The 18,963-nt window shown below is 38.7% G+C and overlaps 1 protein-coding gene across 1 annotated transcript in view; it reads left to right on the forward strand.

Annotated features, from left to right (window-relative positions):
• Nucleotides 1-13,397: 13,397 nt before the first annotated feature.
• Nucleotides 13,398-18,963, forward strand: part of gfpt2 (glutamine-fructose-6-phosphate transaminase 2) — a 19,076-nt gene continuing 13,510 nt past the window's right edge. The window contains exons 1-6 of the mRNA XM_027153449.2: nt 13,398-13,544; nt 14,093-14,200; nt 14,763-14,858; nt 14,940-15,065; nt 18,204-18,262; nt 18,754-18,888. Of these exons, the coding sequence (XP_027009250.2) occupies nt 13,538-13,544; nt 14,093-14,200; nt 14,763-14,858; nt 14,940-15,065; nt 18,204-18,262; nt 18,754-18,888 (531 nt within the window). The 5' untranslated portion in view covers nt 13,398-13,537. The remainder of the gene's footprint in view (nt 13,545-14,092; nt 14,201-14,762; nt 14,859-14,939; nt 15,066-18,203; nt 18,263-18,753; nt 18,889-18,963) is intronic.

Here is an 18,963-nt window from a genome sequence, read left to right on the forward strand (position 1 = left end):
AAGACTTTGCTGAACCATCCATGAGAAAGAGAGAAAAAGAAAGAAACGTAGAAAGACAACTTTGCTGAACCATCCATGGGAGATAGAGATAGAAAGATAGAAGGAAAGAAGACTTTGCTGAACCATCCATGAGAGAGAGAGAGAAGACTTTGCTGAACCACCCATGAGCATGAAAGAACAAGAGAGAAAGGAAGAAAGACAACTTTGCTGAACCATCTATTGGAGATAGAGAAAGTTGGAGAAAGAAAAAGAAAGAAAGAAGACTTGGCTGAACCATCCATAAGAAAGAAAGAAAGAAAGAAAGAAAGAAAGAAAGAAAGAAAGAAGACTTGGCTGAACCATCCATGAGAGAAAGAAAGAAGACTTGGCTGAACCATCCATGAGAGAGAGAGAGAGAGAGAGAGAGAGAGAGAGAAAGAAAGAAAGAAAGAAAGAAAGAAGACTTGGCTGAACCATCCATGAGAGAGAGAGAAAGAAAGAAAGAAAGAAAGAAAGAAAGAAAGAAAGAAGACTTGGCTGAACCATCCAAGAGAGAGAAAGAAAGAAGACTTGGCTGAACCATCCATGAGAAAGAAAGAAAGAAAGAAAGAAAGAAAGAAAGAAAGAAAGAAAGAAAGAAGACTTGGCTGAACCATCCATGAGAGAGAAAGAAATAAGACTTGGCTGAACCATCCATGAGAAAGAAAGAAAGAAGACTTGGCTGAACCATCCATGAGAGAGAGAGAGAGAGAGAAAGAAAGAAAGAAAGAAAGAAAGAAAGAAAGAAAGAAAGAAAGAAAGAAAGAAAGAAAGAGAAAGAAAGAAAGAAAGAAGACTTGGCTGAACCATCCATGAGAAAGAAAGAAAGAAAGAAAGAAAGAAGACTTGGCTGAACCATCCATGAGAGAAAGAAAGAAAGAATGAAAGAAAGAAGACTTGGCTGAACCATCCATGAGAAAGAAAGAAAGAAAGAAAGAAAGAAAGAGAAAGAAAGAAAGAAAGAAGACTTGGCTGAACCATCCATGAGAAAGAATGAAAGAAAGAAAGACTTTATTGAACCATGTAATCCACATATCACTGTGTATGTCTTGTCTTGTCTTGTGTTTGTTTCCTCGTTCCACGCTGGTTAAAGATATATGTTGATTAGTTATTATCATTTGTACAAGGAAGACATTCAACTTCCTTAAAGCTTTTTTATTTCCTCATAAGGTCGTTTGTACTTGATCACGTACCTGCTGGGTGCGTGCTTGTTATCTGGAAAATCACATTTTTGCATTAATGAGGTTTGAGAAGAATCAGTTTGACAGGAGCAAAGGCAAAAAAAAGAGGAGTTTGGTGATGAATCACAGTAATTGGCACCTGATGGGCGAGGTAATTAGAAGTGACTTTCCCATGTTAGAGAATACTTTCATTTACATTAATGAGTTACTAGCTGGTGAATTCGTTCTCCCGTTCGCTTTGAGGAAGTTTCCATTGTCACGAGGACAAATCCGAGCACCCCGCAGGGTTATTTCAGCCAAGTGTAGCCTGTAATTACATCAAATCGAACAGAACTACAAATAATCTGCAAGGAACCTTTCTCACGAAGAAGTTTCTTTAAAAAAAAGCCTACCTTTTGTAAAAGAGTTAATGCTACCTTAATAAAAATCCCCTATTGGATTTGAACAATGCTGCTAACTCTAGTGAAGCAACAGGATAACGTTCTTGTCGTTATTCATTGCAAAATCTACTTCAATCAGATGTTTTTCCTTGGAAACTGATTTCCTCGAGGCTCTTATTCAGAGGTTTCCAGGTGCATGGCGTGTTCATGGAAATTTTATATTAGAGTTTAAATCGTCGAAAGTTTCACAACCCGGCTACTGCATCGTAGCTCTAGGTTCAGTCCTGAGCTCAGGTTACTGTCCATCTAGTGTTTTTGGAGATCTCCTGGTTCTCCAGTTTCACTAGAGGAAACATCCATATGGGTGAATTTGATGCAAAATTGACTCAAGGTCTGAACATTGAGCTACTGGACGATTCGCATTTTTGGGTGAATTTTCCAATCTTGTGCTAAGGATCTAAAATAATAATGAACATCAGCTACGCTAATTCCTCTCCACTTTCTTCTCTTTTCCTACCCAGACAGAGATTGTACCAGTTCCAGTTGTGTTCTGATTCATGTAGATTTCAGATCTTCAGTGAGAAGATGCCAAGTCCATGTGGTCTTTGAGGACAATATCCTCCTCATTAATATACAATTATTATAATTGTATAGAATTATGTGTATTAGACTGTAGAAAGGACATTATTTATAATAACACTCTCCGGTGTTTATAACAGTTTATAATCACACCCTGCAGTGTTACCCAAATGAGGATGAGGTTCTCTTTTGAGTCTGGTTCCTCTCAAGGTTTCTTCCTCTTCCATCTTATGGGGATAAAGCACATAGTTGTATAGAATGTCTGAATGCTGTATCGTTAAAATTTCCCTTCCCTGTAGCTATTGGCCCAAACCTGAAGACATGGCTGAGAGGTTATAGAGATTCAATCTAATTTTAGTAAATCATTCATTAACCAGAACAGGATTAACATCTTGCATACTTTTGTGGAAGAGTGAAGGAACACATGGAAGTACACAAACACATTATATGCTTCTCGGATTTCTTTTCAAGAACATGCCAGTAAGATGGATTGCCAAAAATAAATCACAACTAGCTACAAGTTAACGTGTGTGTGAACAGACCGACATCCCGTCTGAAGTGTTGTCCCACCTCAAGACCAAGGTCCAAACTTTTTGATGAATTTTTTTTTTTCAGACAGTCTAAGAGCTAGTCACGGTGGTGTCACGGTATTTTACCCATGCCTTAATAGAAAACTTTTTTTTTCAAGGTTTTATGGCATAAAATTCTTTAGCATTTCACCCTGATAGGGTTTGATTGAAACTAATCACAGTCCAATATTTTAACATTTAAGTTACTATCTCCTCACCCAGAGATTTAAATTATGACTTTAAATCCCTCATCTGGTTCTAAGCCCATGATTCCATCCTCCACACTATAAGGGTTATACGGGCAATGACTGCTCTGACGTTAAGCTGTTGGGATCATGATCAAGTCTGAACACCAACAAAACCTCCACTGGAGAAAAGAAAGAAAGAAAGCAAGAAAGAAAGAAAAGACTTTCCTTGTCATGGTAGTCTGGTCACCAGGGGATCTGACCCCAAAACTCCTAACAAGCTTGAATACATTCATTCATTCATTCATTCATTCATTCATTTTCAGCCGCTTATCCGAACTTCTCAGGCATCATCGAGCATCAAGGCGCTTGAATACATGAAGTAATAAATTCTGCTGTTATGCAGAGTTTAAGTGTGACAAATAAAGTATTTTACTTCCTGTAGCTGTGGAAAGGTGTGGCTCATTGTTGTTCATGACATTTTTAAAATTCGCTGAACCCAAATGGGGAAACCTGCTCTTCTGGTGTATAAGAAGGAGAGTGTGGAAATGAGTTGATCTAAATATGTAATCACTCTCTTTTGGTCCAATCCATTTCTACATAAAGACGCCGTAAACAGCTTAATACCATGCAAAGTCTTGGGTTTGTGGAGGTTGCGATTGTAAAAGAAAAAACAATCAGTTTGCTTCCTCACGAACAGCTTCATTCACGTATTCAGGTCTTACAAAACATCTATCTCAAACCGTTTATCGGATGCTTCGGAAATAATCTGGTTCTATGAGACGCTCTGGTTCTTTCACTTCACCTATAACCCAGTGATGCGAGTAGCAAGGTGTGTCAAAGAGAAAGTAAAGAGAAGGAAACTTGGGCAGTAATGTGCAATAAAAAGCCTCACATTTATAACAAGCCTTTACAGATAATCCTTACTCGTGCTCCAGAGTGGTAACTTTTTAGATTTACCTCAGGTTAAAGTGCCAAAGTTTATATGACCTCATTTCATTTTATTTCACAAGCAAAATGTAGGAAGTAACATTAGTAGTTTATTACTGTAATTAAACCAGGGTTGGATTTTCTTTATCACGTCTTACTCCGCAGTGGTGGTTAATGTAAAGCTCATACGGAAGTAGACACTCAGGACTTTGTAGTGTTTAATAAAAAAGTATTGCTTTTTTTAATCTAGTCTACTAGCAGGAATATATTCGTAGAAACAAAGTTTTTCCACAGAAACGTTTGGATCTTCAAAGTAAATGTTGATATCAAACCCATTCCCGCTCTCTGAGACGACCCGAGTTTTTGTTCATAAGTAGCTAAAATTCCTTCAACCACTAAAACTCCAAACATCGGCAAAGACACCCGTCTAAAACTTGCCGAAAGCCGACAGATTCCTGACTCGTTTTAGATCAGACACAGAGCCAGAACATCGTTCATTTCTTTATACGTTTATACCTCCTTTATATGATTTCCTTTTCTCCAGGGTACAAAGGGATAAAGAGTTTTTCTTTCACCAAACACTTTCAACTTTTACTAAAAGAAAAATCTCAATTTAAGAAAAATCCTATCTCAGGAGTCATTGTGCATCAAGGCAGGATACACCCTGGACAGAGTGCCATCCCATCGCAGGGCACACACACACACTACGGACAATTTTCCAGAGATGCCAATCAACCTACCATGCATGTCTTTGGACCGGGGGAGGAAACCGGAGTACCCGGAGGAAACCCCCGAGGCACGGGGAGAACATGCAAACTCGACACACACAAAGCGGAGGCGGGAATCGAACCCCCAACCCTGGAGGTGTGAGGCGAACGTGCTAACTGCTAAGCCACAGTGCTCCCCCAAATCTCAAACCTTTCTTCCATAATTATACAGTGTATCTGGAAATTCATGAGCGTTTTAGCACCAGATTATTAAGTATCAGATTCAAGTTGATTTAAAATTACTGTAAAAAAAACTCGAACTGTTGTAAAACGTAACCTATGTGACATCATGAATAAGACCTAACACCAACCTACACGTTTGTATTGGGACAACAGGCTAATTGAGCTATTGACATATGCTAGCTAACATTTGAGAGGTTAGCGCTAAAGTTTCTTTGCTTTAGTTTCATGATCCAAGAATCAGTTTGACGTCATTTTCTTCAGTTACTTTCATCATTTTCGTCAAGTTACATTGATGATATTTTGCTTTAATTTGAGGAAAGAATACAAAGCTGTACATGAACTGTTACGAATTTATTCCTTACGAAGTTAAACCTTTTCTTTTTCCACGTTGGATCGTTTTAATCTCGAACAAGTTTAGCAAGCTTTGTTTCCTTTAAGCAGCTTATCAAATCGACAATATTATAAATCACATTATGTGTTGAATTAAAGTAAATACTCTCTTAACAGTTTGGAGCTTAGCAAATATCTTAAAGACTCCTTACCCTTTTATAATCTGATCTTTTACCTTAAGCGTTTTTTAGTATACTCAAAACTCTTATTGCTAATAGCTTTTCAAATAGTGAAAGAGTCTAAGGCAGTGATAAAGCGGATATTTTACAGGATGTTAAAGTTAAAGTGCTGCTTTGCTGGTGATTATTAAAATCTACCAAAGGGGACTGTGTTCAGAACTCTTCAGTTTACCTATTTCCAGCTGTGGCACATCTGTGAGCCCTCCTGGAGAGGCAGATGTTTTTTAAGTTATACTACAGAACACTAGGGAGACAATGTCAGTTGTTAAATGCCAGTCTGCTCTGGAAAACATTGATTTATTTAATCAAAGTCAGTGTGTGAGTAATGAATTGATTAAGGATCGATTTAAAGAAAGGTTAATTACTGTATGACTCTTAAAGCAGAAGGACTAAATTTACACAATTAATCCTTTTTTTCATTATGGACTTATGTGCTTTGTGGTCATGGGATTCTGAAATCAGCTCTGAACTACATTACCCATCACTCCCAGCATGTCACATGACTATTATCATTACCATTATCATTATCAAGTTTTAACTTACGCCTCAGGGGGACACGGTGGCTTAGTGGTTAGCATGTTCGCCTCACACCTCCAGGGTTGGGGGTTCGATTCCCGCCTCCGCCTTGTGTGTGTGGAGTTTGCATGTTCTCCCCATGCCTCGGGGGTTTCCTCCGGGTACTCTGGTTTCCTCCCCTGGTCCAAAGACATGCATGGTAGGTTGATTGGCATCTCTGGAAACTTGTCCATAGTGTGTGAGTGTGTGAGTGACTGAGATTGTGTATGTGCCCTGTGATGGGTTGGCACTCCGTCCAGGGTGTATCCTGCCTCGATGCCCGATGATGCCTGAGATAGGCACAGGCTCCCTGTGACCCGAGAAGTTCGGATAAGCGGTAGAAAATGAATGAATGAATGAACTTACGCCTCATCAGCAATCCAATCTAAGTTATTTAATTATTTGAGTGTGTGTGTCTAGGCTTTGTCTATGTATGTCTATGCTCAAAGTTATCATGTTATTTAGTGTGTTGTTAGCACAAATTATCTGCACTTGCGCCGTCCTGGGCCTTCGTTACACGAGAGTCAGGTATCTATCTGCTTTTGTGTGTTCATGTCCTTTGTCTGAGTTTATCAGCCATTTTTCTCTTTTGTGGGAAAAGCGCTTTGATACATATTTATGCTCTTTGACAGCCGGATAAACAGTAAATGAAGTGCAAAAACAAAAGACTGAGAGCAACGTGACCTTTTCAAATCAAAAGCCATGATTTTAGAAGCATTTAAGGCTGGCGATGGTTTTACATTTTAATACAAGACGTTAGGTACGTGATTTTCTTAACCAATATTTGACCTTCCTTTAGTTAAATAATTTTGTCATATTTTTTTATTTCAGATTTCCGAACTATCCTCTTCACACTCACTCTCCTTTGTATACATGAGCTCACAGACCCCTGCGATTGGTTAGAGTCACGCTGGTTGACAGGGCAGAGAGCACAGCATCCCACCCACATGGTGCTCACAGCCAATTTTGCTCTTTATGATGTAGCAACATCGTGATCTCCCAAACCGCTTCTCTGTTGCGCCACTTGAGAGCCTCGTGTGTAATGTTTGTTTTATTTAGTCATTCCTGCTTATTAGACAAACCTAATAATTCTGGAACTGACTGTATTTCCATGACAGAGACACAAAAACTGTGTGTCTGGATCGAACCCTCGAGAACTTCAGTTAGTGGGCAATTAGCAGGCAGTTAGTTAGCAGGCAATCAGTTAGCGGGTAGTTAGTTATCGGGCAGTTGTGGATCAAGCTTCCTTCGGGTTGTTGCTCAGAGGATTGGGGTTCAAGACCCAGCTCTGCCAAGCTGCCACCTGCACTCTGACCCCAACCTCCAAAGCTGGAATATACTGTATGAAGAAAGAATTTTACTGTGCTATAATGAAATGAGACAAAATAAAGGCTTCTATTCTATTTAAGGTGGATTCGGAGGACCCTTGTGTAGAACTGTACGTCTCCTTATCAGACAGGGTTCCAGGTTGGTTGAACCTCTTCAGATCCTTTGTACTTGAAGAAACCTCTTTTTGATTTAGATTGACATACAGATCTGGTTCCTGTAGTCGAAGCTTTCTGTGAGAAAATCTTTTGTATTATTCATTGTACCATGGCTTAATCCGGCTGTAAGTGGAAACCAGTGTTTGTCAGTGGCACCACCCTGTTAGTGGTCACCAGCATCCCAGTGTTCGTGGGCAGAACGGAAGTGTCTCACTCGCACAGCATGAATGTTTACAGTCATCTGATTACATCGATCGTTTTTCATGTCCACTTACTAACCTCCTAAATATCTTGATGCTAATGTGATAAAACAAGAATTACCACTTAAATGTGTTATGTTATGCCTTCCTTGTGATTTCTCTGTAACCGACACCTTATTCATGTCCTTGTTTTTCTTGATACTACATGTGTCTTGTGATTAATCTCTTTCTTTGTACCCAAACCGTGTGCCATGGACTGGAGATAGCTTGGAACATCTAGCACACTCAGAATTCAGTTAATAAATTGGAACAAGGGCGAGGGATGTGTTACGTAATGCCAGGCAGATACACTACCATGTCATACGGCCTACATGTGGTTTCCATTCACAGCTTAAGGCATGCTCCGTCCCAGCAACCCTCGTTTTCTCCACATGGGAGTTTTAGGCTCATGACTGCAAAGTCATTACAGGTTTTTTTTTGTTGTTGGAACATGTAAGAGCCATTAAAGTGAGCATGCACATGGCCATGCAGTGAACTCGGTTTTAACGTAGTACAAAGCGTCCTAAAAGTATAACATCTTAACCTCTTTTTCTTGCTCCACCCGAGGTTACAATATTAGCCTTTGCACTCGACACAGGCAACTCGTAAACACGTTTTAAGGAATTATGACACAGAGAGAAAAAAAAAACAAAGGCACTAAGGTCAGGCAAACACACCCGCTTGTTTGAAACGGCCTGGAAGTTCTACTCCATGTATTTTATTTGAATTTCATTCATTAAAAGTTTCAATCAGAGCACTCTATTCTACCAACTACAGATATCTAGATCTGCATTAGGAGCATTAGTCAAGACTTTTTTACTCTTCGAACCCCATGAACCCAAAGCCCCAGAAACTTCTGTCGGCACTAGAGTGTGCAGGCTAACTAGACCTAGCATTAGCTTAGCAAAGAACTGCCAGGATGTCAACTGCTTGAGCCGAATGATAACTCTATAAACATACATTTTTCTGTGTAAAAAGCTTTTATGAGCTCTACGTTCTGTTGTTAGCATGTACGCCTTGTTAGCATCATTATCTAACACTGTTTGACAGCCATGTTTGACATTATAAAAGAAGCTAAATTTGGATTCACTGTCCTTTTCTGGCAGATCAAACAGTTTAAAAGAAGTATTATACAAATTGCGTTTACAGAAGCAACGTTAATTCTGCGACCAGCTTTTTCCCTTCGCTAGTAACAGGTGAATCCGTCATGGAAAAGTGCTGCCAGTGTTAATTCATCTTTTATATTATTTTACATTTTTGCTTACAGCTGAATTGTCTGGAGGTCTAAAAAAATACATAATCTTTTATTGAACCTTTAATTTGAGTTGTTTAAGTTACTCACAAAAAAAACACTTAATATTATTTATGATCAATTTAATTAAATAGAATTAGATTATGATTGCAGGGAACCTGGAGTCATTCACAGGGGACTCGTGGTACAAGGTTTGGGGGACACCCTGGACAGTCCATCACAGGACACACACACTATGGACAATTAAGCCTACGACATGTATTTTTCCTGAGGGAGGAAACTGGAGTATCTGGAGGAAGCCTTGAATCAAACCCCTGAAACTTGAATCAATCCCCCTGACCCTGGAGTGTCGGATGTAACCGTAATACACAATCATGTGCCTAGAGTCCATCCGACATCCGTGTGCTCTCCAGGTCACTGCTCTGGGTCAGCGATTTCACAATCTCCACTCTATAAGCCCAGACTTTATTGCCCACTGTGGTTATAGTGTGTATGGATGAGTTGTGACTTCTTTTTATCCGTTCCATAGCTGCTGAGCAGAGAAACACTCAGGGGGGTCCAGGGTCCATTTCTCAACCAGCTTAATACTACACAGATGTGTACAGATGTGAGGCAGCACTGTTGGTTGATAGGAAAACATTATGGGATTATATTCAAATAGAAAAGTGGAAGAAAAAAGACCCAGGCACAAACCACATTTATTAAGATATAAGGTTTCCTCAGAATAATAAGTGTATTCTTACTGTTGAACTGAACGACCCAAGAGATTGTAGCCTTGAAGTACTGGATATATTTAGATCTATAAAAATCTTTTTTTTTTTTTCAGTTAGAGCAAGATAAAGAAAAGTCCAAAACAGTAGGAGAGCAGAGATTGTCTTTAGGTATTTATCGTAATCATACAGATCTCACAACAAGGATCGTGTTTGTTTTGGATCAGAAACCAAACCTAAACACGGTTCAGATACTCATCAGTCATCACGTGTTTCGGATACTCATCATTCTGATATTCGGTGGATCATTTTTCTAAGGAGCAGATAAATCTCGAAAGCAAAAACGCAACACACCTGCAGTTGAAGAAACGAAAATGAAATGCGGAAAAACCTGAAATACGTTTAGATGATCACAATGTGTGTGTGCGTGTGTGTGTAAGAGAGAGAGAGAGAGAGAGAGAGAGAGAGAGAGAGAGAGAGAGAGAGAGAGAGAGAGAGAGATTAATCTTAACTATTAATGGGTTGGGTCAATGAATGCTATTCATGTAATCTGCTTTTAATCATGTGATTAGTCACCTTTATTTGTTAGATGTTTAGATGTTTGATTTGTTCACACTGTAGTGCTAAAACAAATACCTTTTGATTCAAATGAAAGTGGAGTTGTCCTGTTCTTAAACATTTTATGTAAACATGTAAATACTACTCTTAATAATAATAATAATAATAATAATAATAATAATAATAATAATAATAATAATAACAATAATAACAATAATAATAACAATAATAATAACAATTATTATTGTTATTATTATTGTTATTATTGTTATTGTTATTTTTATTGTTATTATCGTTGTTGTTGTTATTATTATTATTATTATTATTATTATTATTATTATTATTATTATTATTATAAATGCTTTCATGTAGAATTTGGTGTGGTAATTTCATGTAGAATTTAGTTTGTTATCTGACCCAAGTATTTCCATTTCTGAAGCTGTAATTATCTGCTTATGTTTCCACAATATTACAGATTGTTGCGCAGTGAGGAGAAGAATATTCAAATTTTTCAAGGCATTCAAATAATATACCAGTATTATTAAAGACTGTCCACTATGCAAAATGTTCTAATACATGTGTTTGTTTGTGTGTGTGTGTGTGTGTGTGTGTGTGTGTGTGTGTGTGTGTGTGTGTGTGTGTGTGTGTGTGTGTGTGTGTGTGTGTGTGATTGTGGGTGTGTTATGGTGTGTTATGGTATGTATTCCATAAATAGACAATTCCTCAAAGCTTTAACTAAGAGCTTTGAAGTTTACGAGGTGTCCATTTTCATTTCATTTCATTTCACATTCGAATTCATATTTCATTTGTCACACGATTAGACACAGTACGACATGCAGTGAAACAAAAATGAGATATAAATAGTATGTTCTCCCCGTGCTTTGGGGGTTTCCTCCGGGTACTCCGGTTAACTCCCCGGTCCAAAGAGTGAATGAGAGTGTGTGTGCCCTGCGATGGGTTGGCACTCCGTCCAGGGTGTATCCTGCCTCGATGCCCGATGACGCCTGAGACAGGCACAGGCTCCCCGTGACCCGAGAAGTTTAGATAACCGGTAGAAAATGAGTGAGTGTGTGAGTATTGAATTGATTAAGGATCGATTTAAAGAAAGGTGAATTACTTCACCTTTCAAATCAATTACTTCATTATATTCAAGTGGTACAATGAATGGAATTGTCTGAAGAAGGAAGTTAAGGAAGGGTCATAAATCAACACAATGTGATGCTTCTAACCTTTTTAATGATTATTAATAAACCTGGTTTAAATATAAAACTTGTGTAAATGATCTTCCTAATACAATATCTCCTCGATTTTTCCTTGGTAAGAGAAAATCGTGACTCATGAATCAATTTTCTCAGTCGTTGGGTAATAGCACATATGAAAAGCGGCAAATCATCAAAACCATATTATACCCTTGACACATCTGCTTACTGATGAAGCTTATTTCCTTGTTTATTTAAAGAAACATATGTGATCAGATTAAAATGTGATGTGATCCTTGCGAAAAATGTAAGAATGAGGAAGTTTAAACGGTCCAAAGATCAAAAGATAGAAAAGATGATTCGGTTTCCCTACTAATTTCCCTAGTAGAAGTAATCATAGGAGAAACATCTAAGACATTTAAGACACCTTCAGGAGACGTTGAGTAAAGATAAATCTGGAAAGACCTTCAACCTGCGTGACCATAAATGGAATTCTTCACTGAGTTTTATCTGTTGTATCTAATGCTACCGATGTATTGGTATGACAACTGAGGCATTAAAAAAAAAAAAGTGAAGCTGTTAGAAGTAATTCCCTTTTTTTATTTCCTGGCTCTGAGTCCTGAGGTCTGTGTGGAGGTGCTGGTGGCTCTGATTGCTTCAGGTCATTACCTCCACCCCCCATTATCACCACTACCACACACACACACACACACACACACACACACACACACACACACACACACACACACACACACACGCACAAACACAAACACACACACACATACTCATGAGATAGCTTACTGATACTGATAACATTTTATCTATAGCAAGTTCTTAACTTTCTATTTCTGTAGTTACCCCTTGCAGGGGTCATGGTGACTGTTAGTATGTTTGCCTTGCAACTCCAGGAGGTTTGGGGGTTCGATTTTTGCCCCTGTAGTTTGGGGGATTCATCCAGGAGCTCTGGTTTCTTCACCCAACTATAGAGCATATTGTGTGTATGTGTGTGTGTGTTTGTGTGTGTGTGGTCCAGGATGTCCCCAGCTTTGATCCCTGAGTCTCCTGGGAAATTCTCCAGGATCCTTGTGACCCTGTGAAGGATTTGCAGCACAGAAAATGAATGGATGGATGGATGGTTGGTTGGTTACACAGAATATTTCCACAGCATTTACTTTGCGATTCTAATCTGACTGCACATACAATCTGATAATCTGAAGCACATTCAGGTAGCAGGTAAATATTTGTAAATGTTTTTAATTCCTGAACTTTCCTCCTAAATAAACTATTTACACTGAGTTAAAAAATGCAATCAGATGATTTTGGAGATTTTGGAGTTTATTAATATTAGCTCGGTATCCTATTCAAATTCAGTGAATCGGTTCATTATCACGATAATAACCAAATAATAACTTCTGCAACATAATCTCTGATTATATTTGGATATATGTCATGGATCTGAATTTTACAAAGTTGTAGTGCTTTAGATCTCATATGGATATTCATCATTAGATGGTGTGAATGGGGTTAATTAGCATTAGTGATTAGTTAGTTGTACTTATTACTTGTACTTATTAAATGTATTGTATGTAATGTATCTCAAGCCTTAAAAAAAGGATAAATAACATAATAAATAAAAGGGATAGGAAAGAAAGAAAGAAAGAAAGAAAGAAAGAAAGAAAGAAAGAAAGAAAGAAAGAAAGAAAGAAAGAAAGAAAAATATGTTCCAAGGAACTAACAGTGTCATTATCTAAATGTTTAGATGTAAATACTACTACTACTACTACTACTACTACTACTACTACTACTACTAATAATAATAATAATAATAATAATAATAATAATAATAATAATAATAATAATAATAATAATACCGGTTTTTCATGGGCGCGGTCGTGCGCGCTGACGTCATGACGCCTCTTTATTATTAAAATGACTTTGTATTGTTAATAGATTCCCATGGAAGAGCAAAAGTGGGCGTGTCCTGCGTTGACATGGAACCCAGAGGTGTGGCAGTCGAGTCGCGTTTATAAGCTGAACACAGACGGTGTGTGGGGGTGTGTTTACACGACCGTACGTGCGTGTGTGTGTGTGTATGTGTGTGTAAGAGTGTGTAAGTGCGCACTAAAGGGAAAGGACTTAAAGCAGCGATTTATTTCACTGAAAAGAGGACAGCGTTAAGATGTGCGGTAAGTGCGTAAACCTTCTTCTCCTCCAGCTGCAAAGTGAAAGAAAGATCCAGATGTTGACTTGTGCGTAATATGTCGTCCTTTAGGGGAAAAAAACAGTAATCAGAGAGAGAGAGAGAAAGAGAGAGAGAGAGAGAGAGAGAGAGAGAGAGAGAGAGAGAGAGAGAGAGAGAGAATTATTATTAAGATTAACCGTAACTTATATTCCTTAATTAACTTAATAAGAGTCAGGTAATTAATAGTAGAGATGCGGATGTGCGCGAGCCGCCAGTAGTCCAAGTACACAAGCTACGTGGCTGCATGAAAAGTCTCCTTGTTTACTTGCTTGTAAACGACCCTAAAGTCAATGTATTACTATTGAATTCGGGTGCAATCCTGTCTTTCTCCTATTTCTCCTACATCTCTTTAATTGTACATTTGATACACATTAAAACACCTCAGTTTGTGTCCTCATTTCCTCCCTGTTCATTCATCTGAAGCATACTCAGGAAGCACTCTCACCTGTATCTGATAGCATTTACATTTCCTTTCTCTAAACCTCCCTCCAGGAATTTTCGCCTACCTGAACTACAGAGTTCCTCGGACGAGGAAGGAGATCTTTGAGACGCTAGTGAAGGGATTGCAGAGGCTGGAGTACAGGGGTTATGACTCTGCAGGTGAGCTGACTCCTCCCAGCTCGCTGAATGTCATGGCAGGGTGTTCTGCTCGTAACAGATACGACTCAGGGCTGAAAAGAGGGTCTGTTTCATGTGCTTTTTGGCAGCAAGGAGCCCCAGGTGCTCCTTTTCTCCGTCAGCTAAATGAGAAGTAGTTTGTTTGAACAGAGATTTAAGCGAATACTTTAGTGTTTTTGGATTGGTTTATTTATTTATTTATTTGTTTATTTTTATGAACCTAAAGTGTATCGATTACATTTGTAGGGTGCAAGGAAAAGTCTTTCAGTAAAGAACTCATGGGTACATCCTGTGTAACATATAAACATTTATTGTTTATCCTTGCGAATGCCTTTTATTCCTTACATTATGACCAAATTTTGAGCAAACAGGTTTTACCGTTTCTTTTTCTGTCAAATACAATGTTGTTATTCTTGTCCTTGGTGATCTCCCCGGTGCTACAGTTCAGACTGATAAACGCTCGTGTATTTCTTTATGCTCTGTGTGAGCGAACAAATCACTCTTCTGGGTTTTTATGATCTGTCTGTCTGTTTGTTTGGATCAGGTATTGCGGTGGATGGTACTGGGAAACATGACAGAGAAACAATTTGCCTGTATAAGAAGAAGGGAAAAGTGAAAGAGCTGGATGCGGAGCTGTATAGTGAGTCTTGTCTCTATCTCTTGTTTACTTTAACTTTAATCACCTGTTCCTAATCCGTATTTGTGTCAATTTTCTTATCAGAGAATGACTCCATTGATTTGGAAATGGAAATGGACACACACTTTGGCATCGCACACACTCGCTGGGCGACACACGGGGAACCCAGTCCTGTCAACAGTCACCCTCATCGCTCTGACAAGAACAACGGTAACACCCACTAACGCTATCCAACTCGACCAAGTACAGTCTGTTATCTCGTAACCTAACCATTACATTGCCTAATAATTAGTCGGAGCGTAACATCTGGATTGTTATCTGACCAGCCGTTATGTAGTCATTTGTCAGGCCACACGACTCTCTGTTACTTAGAGATCTCTACACATCCTCAGCAGATCAGAGCAAACATAAAAGACACCGGCTGTAACTCGTTCGGTGCAGATGTGACAGCTGACCTCAGCTAAGAAACAACCAGACAGCAGACAGAATCCATTAGACAGCCTCAGGGCAGAAGAACCATTTAGAGCTACTGATTTAACATCCTGAACTACTTTCAGTCACAAGAGAAGCAGCACTTAAACTACGCTCTTAATGATCTACAGATATTGGAGCAAATGTAGTCTAGGATGGATCATACATCCCTGAAACATCCCTACAAACAATATTAGCACTGATATTTACATTACATTATTTACATTATATGCACTAGGACATGTCTGAATCGTGTACAGTGTTTACATTGTCTTAAATAAAATCTGTATGTATTTGTATGTGGGATGCAGTAACTTAGTGGTTAAGCAGTTGGCCTACTAATTGGAAGGTTGGGAGTTCGAAAACCTGATCCACCAAGACGCCAGTGCTGGGCCCCTGTGCAAGGCCCTTAACCCTCAATTGCTCAGATGTATAAAATGGTATTAAATTTAAGCTGCTCTGGATACATTTACGGCATTTAGCAGACACCCTTATCCAGAGTGACTTACAACTGAGCAACTGAGGGTTAAGGGCCTTGCTCAAGGGCCTAGCAGTGGCAGCTTGGTGGACCTGGGGTTCGAAACCCATGACCTTCCGATCAGTAGCCCAACACCTTATCCACTGAGCTACCACATCACATGGATAAGGCTGTCTGCCAAATACTGTTCACTCGCCTGCTTATACAGCTTTACTTATACAGCTCTACTTTAGCTTCTGTGTCTGGGTAGGAGTGTTCAGCTGTAACACAAGAATTTCTTGAAACTCGACTACAAACTTGGTTACTCTCCGTCTTATCTATAGCACGTCAAGTAGAATCGCAACAATCTCAACACATTTTACTGTAAAGACAGAAAGAAGTTTCTTCAAGCTCTAAACTTTGTTTACCGGCTAAATCTACAGTAAGCGCTGATGGTGAATTTTAGGAAACCAAAAAAAATGGAAGAATACTGAAAAAATCCAGTATTTCAAATTCGAAATGTTTATCTGCATAGATATCTTTGACTTTAGAATGAATTTAAGCTTTTTACAAGTACACAGAAATGTTTAGTGACCGTCTGAAGACCTTGCTGGTAGTGAGATCGGACTCAAGCTTTGGTCACGTTTAGGGGGATTTGAAGGTGTAAGAGGGTTGAAAGTTTAGCTAGTTTTCTAGTTAACTTACTTCAACTTTTGATTTCTATTTTGTTTCCGTAAGACATAATACACGAAGGAGGACAGAGTGTGCTCATAAGTCATCCCAGGCTTTGCAAACGGTAGAAGATAGATTTTACGCTAAGACAAACTCCGAATATCCCTTTAGTCCTCAGCGTATTCGAAGTTTCAATGCTAACGGTTAGCTCTTGTTTTTGTTCCTATTTAGGTAAGAGAATTAAACACAATAAATGTCCATTCTGCACCTCTTAATTAACATCTATAGGTGCTGATGTGTACACTGGGTGTGTAGGACAAATTAATTAGGGAATTATAGACGTTCTAGCATAACCTGTTGAACTCGAGTTCAAAGAGCAAATCCCGCAGCGTTTATTCAGTAAGACAGCAGACGTCATAACTGGAGAGGTTATGCGACGTCATAACTGGAGAGGTCGTGTCCTTAAATTTAGAGGGGCTGAATTTATAAAGCTAAGCTGAGTTAAAAGCCATGCGGTGTTCTGTGCCTTCGACTTTAATGCCTTCGTCTGTGTGTGTGTCGATGAACGTTTCAATTGTTTCATCATTTGGATTTGTTTACTGGATTTTATATATGGATTTCAAGAAAATCTTTCCTCTGAAAAATTCCTGTCCAGAATTCATAGCTTCTTCGACAGGAACACTTGTCATTCATTCGTTCATTCATTTTCTACCGCTTATCCGAACTACCTCGGGTACCTTCCTATCTCAGGAGTCATCGGGCATTGTCTTTTGGATTTTCTTTATCACGTCTTACTCCGCAGTGGTGGTTAATGTAAAGCTCATACGGAAAAAGACACTCAGGACTTTGTAGTGTTTAATAAAAAAGTATTGCTTTTTTTAATCTAGTCTACTAGCAGGAATATATTCGTAGAAACAAAGTTTTTCCACAGAAACGTTTGGATCTTCAAAGTAAATGTTGATATCAAACCCATTCCCGCTCTCTGAGACGACTCGAGTTTTTGTTCATAAGTAGCTAAAATTCCTTCAACCACTAAAACTCCAAACATCGGCAAAGACACCCGTCTAAAACTTGCCGAAAGCCGACAGATTCCTGACTCGTTTTAGATCAGACACAGAGCCAGAACATCGTTCATTTCTTTATACGTTTATACCTCCTTTATATGATTTCCTTTTCTCCAGGGTACAAAGGGATAAAGAGTTTTTCTTTCAACAAACACTTTCAACTTTTACTAAAAGAAAAATCTCAAACCTCACTCACTCATTTTCTAACGCTTATCCGAACTACTTCGAGTCACGGGGAGCCTGTGCCTATCTCAGGAGTCATCGGGCGTTGTCTTTTTTAAAATATCATTTTCGACAATTTTTTTTTGTAAGCAACAAATTACACAGAGGTTCTGCCGTAATAGCTGGCGATCACGGTGCCGATCACGTGCGGCGTCACGATCGGGAAAACTTTCGTAATGTGGAAGACTTATGACTTATGACGTTGTTATTACCGTTCTTTTATACTTTTATAAGCAATAACCAAAGTGAGGACCTAAATTTGTTTGTAAATTGTGCTAGAAATTCAACAAGGTCAGAAATGATTTAAAAAAAAGGGAGAGAGACACGGTTTAGATTATGTTTTTGCTGCATTATGGTTTAATAGAAATGACTATTTTATTTATTTTTGAATTAATAAGGTACGTGCATTGACAGCGTTGCTCGAATTCTTTATTCATGAACGATGTTTGTTTTTCTCTGTAGAGTTTGTGGTGATCCACAACGGCATTATCACCAACTACAAAGAACTGAAGAAGTATCTGGTGAGTGATTCTTTTTAATCACACACATGCTTCGAATACATTCTATTGTACGAATGATAAAAAAACGAACGTAGCGTTGAATAAGACGCCTGATCTTAACTGTGTTTAAGGAAGCTGTGAGGGAAAAAATAAAAGAAGTACAGACGTAATAATCATAATTGTTTTTCCTGTGGAGAAAATGATGCCAGACTTGGCTGAAAAGCTGAACAGATGACTTATCCAGCGAGGTCTTCGTCTCTCGACACGGCGTCATTTTTTGTTTTAGTCCACGTTCTTTAACCCTCACATTATGAGGCTATAGACACAGAAGACGATGAACAAACTTTAATCCTTTGGGTGTGATCTCATCTGATTATTGCACTTAGCATCGTTTAATCCTCAGAATTCGTTTCTTGTCTTCTTTAAGCAAAAAAAAATATATATATATATATGTATTTAGCTTTTGCTTGTATGTGTAACCATGGCAATGCTGGATCCCACCCTTTTGACAGATGTCCAAAGGCTACGAGTTTGAGTCAGAGACAGACACTGAAGTTATCCCCAAGCTGATCAAGTATCTTTATGACAACCGTGAGAGCGATAATGTGTCCTTCTCTACTCTGGTGGAGCGTGTCATCCAGCAGCTGGTAAGCAACACTTGTGTGTGTGTGTGTGTGTGAGTGTGTGTGTGTGTCTTACTCAGAGTCTCCTGGGATGTTTTG

Source organism: Tachysurus fulvidraco, chromosome 21 (genome assembly GCF_022655615.1).
Source record: "Tachysurus fulvidraco isolate hzauxx_2018 chromosome 21, HZAU_PFXX_2.0, whole genome shotgun sequence".
In the NCBI taxonomy this organism is placed as follows: Eukaryota; Metazoa; Chordata; class Actinopteri; order Siluriformes; family Bagridae; genus Tachysurus; species Tachysurus fulvidraco.